The 9,575-nt window shown below is 49.6% G+C and overlaps 1 protein-coding gene across 1 annotated transcript in view; it reads left to right on the forward strand.

The window, feature by feature from the left end:
• Positions 1-2,946: 2,946 nt before the first annotated feature.
• Positions 2,947-9,575, forward strand: part of LOC123513112 (zinc finger protein GLI2-like) — a 137,838-nt gene continuing 131,209 nt past the window's right edge. The window contains 1 exon segment of the mRNA XM_045269989.1: positions 2,947-3,979. Coding sequence (XP_045125924.1) covers positions 3,892-3,979 — 88 coding nt within the window. The 5' untranslated portion in view covers positions 2,947-3,891.

Here is a 9,575-nt window from a genome sequence, read left to right on the forward strand (position 1 = left end):
GCGCCTGGAGGAAGGTCGCCGCGGTGATATATGCGGGGCGCGGGACGGGGCGGGTAGGGTCGGGCGGGGGAAAGGGGTTGGGTGGGGGTGAGGTAAGGGAAGGAGGGTCGCCACACCCTGCGGAAAAAAGCGAAAAAGAATCGTCGGTGGTCGGGAATCCCTCGTCACGACTTCGCTTCCTCCTTGCTGGACAAATTCTTGTGGGATTTAACGCGCAGCCTCGCCTCGCTTCGCCTCGCCTGTGCCGTGCGGTCGGGTAGGGTACGGTGCGGTGCGGTGCGGTGCGGTGCGGTGTGGTGTGGTAGGGTGTGGTGTGGCAAGGCAGCGCGGCCGTCTTTTGGGGGTGTTTATTTTTGATAATCAAGACGCTACAGCCACACCACCAGGGAGAGGCGGCCCACCCAGCACCATCCAGCGCTATGCCGCGCCCCCAGGCGTCACATTCCTCGCTGGATATTCGTGCAAATTTCCGGGCGTGTGGGTGCAGGCGCGGGGTCGTGCGTGGGGCGACGCGCGCGCCGGCCCCCTGGCCTGGCACCGCTGCCTCGTCATGCTGACAGATGGTGACCAAATCGTGACAGTTGCAGATATTTTGCGCACGTTAGATTTCATATTTCAGCGGAGGGTCCGGCCCGGACAAGCCGAGGCCCATCGTCGGCGAGCTACGACGCAGATAAACTCCGCCTGGGGCCCGCGACCTCACCCCTTTTTCTCCTGGAATGGGAATGATGGGAATCTGCAGCTCCATAAGAAGCAGCGCTGCCAAGGTGCGACAACCCTAGCGCCACGGGAATATTTATAGACAGGGGCACAGCGCGGCGGTGTCCGCGTCGCCAGAATTTCCTGCACTTTTTTGAGGGATGGCTAGCGTTGTTCCTGGTCGGGAGGAGTGGGGATGGCGGGGGCAAGAACGGGGGAGGGTCGGTCCTGTTGTGATATTGATGGTGCTGAAGGGGGAGGGAGATGGGGGAGCAGGGGCTCCTGCCGCGTGTGTTGCCCAAAGGAGGGGGCGACGATCCCTCGCCTGTTTTATGGCCGCCCTGGCGCCCCTCAGTCCCTCCCGACGGCGGCAGATTCCGTCCCTTCATCCACCTATTCCTTTCATCAGCCTGGCCCCTCATTCCCCCTCCCTCTATCTGTTTCTCCTTCTCCCTCTTCCTCCCTCGTTCTCTCGCTGCTAATGACTTGACTCTCTTTGATCCAATGTGACCCACTTTGGTTGCAGCAACATTCTCTCTCTCTCTCTCTCTCTCTCTCTCTCTGGCTTCGTTAGTAAGTACACGAGTTTACAGATTTCTTTCATATTTAACACTTGGAACTTAACAGTTTTTAAAAGGAGGAGGAGGAGGAGGAGGAGGAGGAGGAGGAGGAGGAGGAGGAGGAGGAGGAGGAGGTCCTGTCAACAATCACACATAGTACAGTCTGAATTTTTCCTCAAAAGGCCTCAAGTGAGCCAAGGTAAAGGAATGTTTATTCATATGTTTCAAGTATCGCGTGACGCGGGAACAGTGGCGTGAGTGAGTGTTGGGAGAGTGGAGAGTGGTGAGTGGTGAGTGTCACAGGGCGATCAGTCAGGCTGGTGAAGATGGAGTTCCGTACATCGCCCACAGGCGCCGGTCCCCAGGTGCTCCCGCCGCCTTTGAAGCGCCGCGCCGCCCCGGGCCGCCGCTGCAGCTTTATGTAGTAAACCTTTGTGGAGGGAAATGTTGCTAACAAGTACCGTGAGTGAGGCAGCCAAACCAGGCGGATCTCCCGGCACAGCCTCCTTCCGCCAGAACGAAGATTACATTTGCATTGAATTTTGGTAAAGCTTTGTCAAGAAAGAACAAGTTGAGATTGCTGGAGGTGCGGCGGGCAGCGAGCCGCGTCACCCATCCCCAGGCACCGCTCGCGGCACAGTGCCACCGCCCCGCCGGCCTGCGATTTGTTTACGTGGGAAAAAGTTTCGTACCTGACACCGTCAAAAGCCACGTTTTGGTATCAAAGTAATATTTTTAGATCTATTTATTGCACCAACACTGAGGATGCTCTTCTTACCCTGGCTGACATGGCACCCATCACGCCAGCAGCGTCGCAGCCACCCGCCGAGCCCCGGATCACAGCTGCCAGGGCGAGCCGAGGCAGCAACCCTTGCTCTGCTTCAGGAGGCGCGCCCAACATACTTGTCTCACTTTGGCCAGGGAATGGGCCTGGACGTAGCGCCAAGACGCGGCTATGTGTTCGGTGTGGCCGCCATCAGGATGCACGCGTCGGGGGATACAAATATCGATAGAGTGACGAGGGAGGCGCGTGGCGCGTGGCTGCGGCAGCCTCCACCGCAAGGCTGCTGTTGCTGCCGCTACCAGGTGCCAGCTGCGGGCGGCACTGGCACTGGCAGCGTCAGGACATGGGTGGAGTCGTGGCGGCTGCAGTTTGTCTTAGCCTCAAGCTGCCGCTGAACAGCGACTCAAGCTTCGTGCGTTTCAATGGACACGCCATCTATGATTTGCCTAACAAGGTAAGTACAGACCAATTTGGAGGTGCTGGGCGGGATGGGCGCTGGGCGGGTGGTGCACGTGCGCGTACAGTGGGCGGGGCCGGAAATCTGTCCAGCCAACGGTCAATCAGGACGCCGCCCGCCTAAATCCTCCGCCAATCAGAGTGCTCGCCTTGCACTCTTACAGATTTTGGCGGTCTTTATTTTCGTTTTAGAAATTGAATCAGTAGTGATATGGCGGAGTATTTTTGGTTATAGAGGCGTTTTGCTTGCAGGCGAAGAGAGTGTGAGGGCGCCGTAATGAGGCACGTGATGAGGGGCGCGCCGGCCACGTCGTGGCGCCCATCGTGAATTATGAAATCTGGCGTAAAGAAGTCGACGAGAGCCGTCAACGCAACAATAAGATTATGGTAATGAAGTGGCGGACAAGTGCTTTAGCGACGGTCGTAAGGGCGAAAGTTGCTGCGTCTTGCGTGGGACACTCGCCCTACTCGCCACGAGGATGCGTCGGAAGTGCTGATTGAATTTCGGCGTGGTTGTAGCAACATGGACGTCCGTGGTGGCGGCGCCCGAGAGACAGTGTGGGTCCGACGGAGTGTTTGGCCGGAGGTGCGTGATCCCCTCCGCTGCGTGTGCCCGCTGTCGCCGCCGCCGCCGCCGTCACCGCCGCCCGCACTCGCCGCCACCCGGGCCGCCCGCCCATCTTAGTCTACGGGGCGGCCGTCTTGTTTTGTTCCTGCACCGTCAGCACAGACTATCGCGTGACTGGAGACAGACTCTGTCGTGTCTATGATGCACCGGGACGTGGCACGCGCGGGAGCAGGCCCCGCTGGTGGGCGTCTCCGGCAGGAGTCCTCTGCACCGCCACCACCCGCCGCGGCGTGAACTCGCTCTTATAATAACACAATTTTGTCATTTTCCGTAGAAGAAAAATACTAACCATTGGACAATTTAGTAAAATTCTCTGATCCTTTGAGTAAAAACTTGAAATAAATCTAGTTAGTGTGTGAGCAGCCAGCCAGTCTGTCTGTCTGTCTGTCTGTCTGTCATCCCTTACGCGATACCAGCACCACGACCCACGACGCCCGTGCTACTCCTTAACGCTCGTCTCTGTCGCCAATGCCGCCGGCCGCGACGCCCACACACAAGCAATAACTGTTGAGGGGCGATAAGACTGGCAACGTGAGGCCTGAGGTCACCCGTGGCAGCGGTGGCCAGAGTGACCTATCGCGGGGCGTGGCCCGGTTGGGTGGGCGCCAGGCCTGGTCTGGACACAGGCTGGTCGGCCTGTCTCGCCCATAATAGATGACCTACGAGGTCAAGTTACCCTGACGCCAAGCAACATTTTCCTCTCCCTCGCGAGTCTCGGGAAGGAAGCGCCACAGCACACACCAGCAGGACAACATTCCGCCACCATGCTGAAGGAAGGCTCCCTCTCCTGCTCCGGTGGCAGCACTAGCGCCTTCAGGGTCGTCACGCCCAAGGACCGGGACAAGGTAGACGGTAAGTGCCCGGTAGCAGTGTGACGCCTCGTCTTGCTGGCCCAGCGTTGTGTTATCACCCAATTAGCGACCTATCTGTCAGGTCCATACTGATTGTGTGGTTATGTGTGTGTGTGTGTGTGTGTGTGTGTGTGTGTGTGTGTGTGTGTGTGTGTGTGTGTGATGGTAGAAGCGTGGGCATAACGCCATATGGTGGAGGTGCACAGCGGGGGACACAGTGGCACGGTGAGGGACGGGCGATGCGGGCAGTGGTGTCACAAGAGCGGCTGACTCACGGGGCAGTGATGACGGACACAACACAATCAGTACCTTTACGAGGCGCTCGCCACAACAACCCACATGCACCTCACAACTCACCACAGCGAGGCGGCGGAAGGAGGAGCGAGGCTGCGGTCGGCGCCTCTTAACGGAGAAGCGACGACCCGGCAGTGTGTTGGAGGTGGTGGTGGTGATGGTGGTAGTCGCACCGGCAAGTGCAACCCACACGTCACCACGCCGAAGAGTTACAAGGATTAAGGCTGGAAATCGATTTTGGAAAATGTACCTCTAAATAAATATAAAGGCATGGCCGGTGAATTTATTGGCGGTCATCGTGCGCTGGTCTGAGGGGCGCCTGTCACACCAACGGATTGTAGGAGACGCTACAAAACACTGGTATTTATGGAGTAAAGTCTTTAAATGAAATTTGAAACGCTACAAAAAAATTGGCTTCCACACACTAGGTCTCCGAGAAGTAGAGTCATAACTAGCCGAGAGAAAACTTTGTGGCAGACAACTTCTGAGAAATAGTGGAAGGACTCCCTGGAAGACTGTTAGGGAAGTCGAAAGTAAAGCCTCGCGCGGAGCCGCTAATGGCACTGCTGAACGCCCCGCCGGCACGGAGGACGCCTGCCGCTAATGTCCATTGCTCCAGTAACTAGACTCTCCCGGCCAGTGTATGGGACGCCTGGACCTGGAGCTGGACAGCACGAGTACACACACCACGCACACCAAACACCCAACACCCTCATAAAAGAACAACGTTACTGATATAACTAACACTCCTGGCTAGACAAAACCTTACGTGATGTTTCCAAAATGAATAAATAAATAAATAAATAAACTCCCTTCACAAAAAATTAGTTTTTACGAAATGTAGTATACTGTATCGACATCGTCCACAGCTAAGCCGTCCACATCCCACTTCACTTATGGAACTGAACCAATAACTAGACTGAACCGCCGTGTAGGTATATTTGTACAATCCCTGTCACTGCGATAATCGAAAACTTTTGTAACCTGCTTCATTCTATGCCAATGTGTTAGTTATTCAGTGTTATGTGCTTTCAGGTGCTGATAATCGCAATGAACAGGTTTAGTAAGTATCTTGTAGCCTTCCTCGCTGTCTATGCAGTTTGTTACATTACATCCATGGCTTCTCTACATGTCACGTCTATGTGCCATGCAGCAGGTTTATTAAGTAGCGTATAACATAAATTGCTTTGTACCAGTGTTCAGCGCCTCCCCTCTTACAAGAATAGGTTAGTTGGCAGGTGTAGTAAAAAATTCTGTAACCTCGATCCTTCGCTCTCTATCAACTAGTTACAATATGAATTCCTCGCCTGGGCAAACAATTCGTCAGTTGGCAGGTTTAGTAAGCAAAGTAGCAAGAATGAGAGCGCGTTGTTGCTGGTAATATAGGACAGGTGCGCTGTTCTCACTTTCCGCTACACTATGGCACACTTATTACTGTTACCTACATGCAAACTTGTTCATCTGCATTAGAAAAAAATTATCGCCTTCCCTTAAGCGAGTGTGAAAGATAATTGGGTCTATAGAAACTTTCTCTGTAGTGAGGCAGGAATTATATTTTTTGCGTTCTCATTTTAATAAATATCCTTACGTATATCCATGGTCGTTCCGCCGCTTTCATCATGCTGGTACTTGAACTGCATGTAGAAAATAATTAATGACTGTAAATTGCAACATAGTATCGCTCCTCATACAGAGAAATAACCAATACGGGAATAATTCAGCTACATCGATTAAGCTTGCCTAAAAAATGTAAATAGAACCGATGCTAATATTTACAGATAGAACCAGCTGAAAATAAAAACAGAACCTCAACTGAATGATGCAGATACAAACACTGTCGGGAAAGTAATACAAGTACACCTTTGGCCAGAAGATAAAAGTAGAACCACCGTCAAAATGTACAGACAGACCGGTTCGTGAATGTAATAGACAAGCGCAATGTTCAGCAACGCGCAGAAACCATTTCAAATTTAATAGAACCACTAATGAATATTCAAATAGAACCACTGTAAAAAAATAGGTAATACGATTATGTAATAAGAAGAAAAACAGATGCGCTCTTGATTTCTTTTAAGGCAGAACCGTTTCCTATTTCCTTTAAACGGAACCTTTATCAAAATTGAACCAGTGGAAAATCAGAGTAGAACCAAAGATGAATAATGTCTGTAAGAGCAATGAAAAAAAAAAAAAAAAAAAAAAAAAAAAAAAATATATATATATATATATATATATATATATATATATATATATATATATATATATATATATATATAGTCACCAACTCCTCAGTTTTTTAGATGGAACCATTATCGAAAAACAAAATTGAGAACCAGTATAATATATATATATATATATATATATATATATATATATATATATATATATATATATATATATATATATATATATATATATACAAATCCGTAGAATCACTGCCAAAGAACGCAGGCAAAACTCGGTACCAAAGAGGGATGTTTCAAGACATTTATCCTTTTTTTTTTTTATGGGAGGGGGAAGGGGGTAACTCTCTCGTACCTGAAATGGAATTGGCAACTAAGTGAGCCTATTATTTTTTCGCTTTATGTTGCCCTTGGCCAGTTTTTCTCTCTTACATTAGAAAAAAGATATTCATCAACACTTCACGATAACTTCCGTCAAGGTTCTCCAAATGTCGCAGAAGTGAAGCAGCGCCTCTTAACGAAAGGCTTATTTAGATTTGCCATTCACGAACCGCCAGCCAGCCAGCCAGTTAGCCAGTCAGCCAGTCAGCCAGTTAGCCAGTCAGTCAGCCAGCCAGTCAGCCAGTCAGCCAGTTAGCATGCAGGATGGAGTGGATGTCTTTCATAACATAGAACTGTACATTGCCAGGATTCAAACCCGTGCGCTTTTGTAGATCCCTAAACCTCTGAACCACTTATTCATTACACCTTCGCAGACACAAATCCACACGAATCGCAGTGAAAAAAAAAAAAATGTCAATAGGAAAAAAATAAGTTAGAACTACTGAGGGTAAAAAGAATATAGGTACACTCCCTTCTGAAAATCCTCTTAAACCTGCCGCCAAAATACCGATAGAACCGCTGCAGGCCAAAAAAACATGCAGAGACGCACATCACGCCAGGGGAGGGACAAAAAAACAGATGAAGGCTCTGATAGAATAGAATGCAAGTGAGCCCGGCAATGAAACGCTGGTAAATTAAATGTTGAAATACGCGTTGACCCGTTGTTGAAAATACGACGTGGCGTAGAGCCCAGAACAGTACATCCGCTGCTCTAACACAACTGCTGTTACTGTACTGGGTAAGCGCCGACCCCAGTTACCGGGAGATGCAACACGATTAGATAATGAAATAGAGGGAAAAGGATCATGGAGTGGTAATGGATAGAGAATTATATAGAATGAATCGATAAACAAATATACTATATGAATGCAATGTAATTTCTCTGTTACCGGGAAATAAGGCACGGATACTAGGCGATAATGAAATAGTGAGGGGAAAAATGATGATATAGTAATGAATAGATAAATAAAACCAGCCAATCAATATATATGAATTCATGAATATAGTATAGATCTATTACCGGGAAATGTAACACTGCTACATCAGATCATGAAATAGAAAAACAGACAATGAAATAGTAATAAATGGAGACATGAAATTAATTAATCAATAAATATGAATACATGAATACAATATAGCGGAAATAACAGCACCGATACAACAGGCGGTAGGAAATGTGAGAGAAATAATGACAATGAAATAGAAATACACAGGTGAGTAAAATCAATCAATAGATAAGAGTTTAGGGTGAATACAGTATAGTGTTTCTGTTAGCGGGAATGGAGCAGTGACGCAACAGCCACTGCGATACACTAAGAGGAAAAATAGAAATAATAAAATGATAATTAATGCAACGCTAAGAAAACAGAACTGAATGAAATCGTAAGAACAAGTCAATCAAGATGAGAATATATGTTTAGCACAATACCTTCTATTTTGTTTCTTACGCTGTATTACTGCCAGCAATCAGCGTCACACTTAATTAAGAAATTAAGAAGATAAAAAAAGTTGCAAGAAGCCGCCGGACCTACGTTACCAAAACACACCCAGCTATTCCTGTCCATCACCTTCATCCATATACGAGTATGTGTGTAATATTGGCCCTTGTAGCTCAGCAGGACTGCATGAGGCGAGGGCGTTAGCTGGGGTGCGTGTCCGCCGCTTCGTGCAGATACAGGCAGAGAGTGGCAGTGTTCTTGCAAGGGAGAGAAAGAGTCAAGTCGAAGAAAGACATTGGACACAAAACCAAACACGAACATTGCTACATGAAGGATTAACATGAAGGGTTAAACATCACTATTTTGTAGTAAGACAGCTCAAGAGATAAGCAAACAAACCCCAAGCCACTGATACCAAAGGATTTGTCTCCATTATCGCATTATAAACACGCTGCTTAAGTAACAGGTCGTGTTTTCCAGACAAGTGTCCCGGCGTGGGAATGCGCTGCGCTGCTCTGAGGCCGCCAGGCGGATAATGTGCAGTGAGTAATTATATACGAGTGTTCTTAGACAGGAAGAAGCAGCAACAGTTAGGCGCCGCCTCAGGGAGGAAACTACCCGGCGCACTCCTCCACACACCATGCACACACCACACACCACACCCTGAGGAGCTAGTCTTCCCAAGAGCCGTCAAACCTTCAAGACGGGGAAACTAGCTTCCTCAGACACATCCTTGAGGACTTTCAGCCTTGCACGGTCCACTAGAGGCCGCCACACCGCTACCAGGCTTCAGCTCAGCGTCAGCAGCGCAAGGCAGCTGCCAGCACGGAGGTTCGGTTTGTGCAGAAATATTACAGAAGAAATGATGAGTGGACATGAAGGGTTAGACAACACACGCCCGCTGCGCCGTGACGCCCGCACCGTCAGGGAACACCGAGAGTGCGGCGATGCCACACCGGGCCACCGCCGGGGTGTTCCAGTTTTGACATAATTATAAGGAGCCGAACAAGAGGTCCAGTCCATGCACTGAAGACCAATGCTGGTGTGTGTCGCTGCTATCTCTTCTCCTTATCTCTACGTGCATGTCTGGGTAGGCTCGGGTGACGCCAGGCGGGGCGCTGCATCCCCTGTTCCTCAGGAGTTTATCCTCGCCATCTGCCGCTGGGATGGCCATGGCACCCTCTCTATGAACGCTCTATGAATAAGTAGTGGGGAAATAAGAAGTGTCTTCTTTTGTTGTCCCCACCTCCAAAGGCTAGTCAGCCTCCAGCCGCCACCGTCCTCGCCTTTGTGTGGAAAAAGC

The sequence above is a fragment of the Portunus trituberculatus genome, chromosome 35, assembly GCF_017591435.1.
Source record: "Portunus trituberculatus isolate SZX2019 chromosome 35, ASM1759143v1, whole genome shotgun sequence".
Classification (NCBI taxonomy): Eukaryota; Metazoa; Arthropoda; class Malacostraca; order Decapoda; family Portunidae; genus Portunus; species Portunus trituberculatus.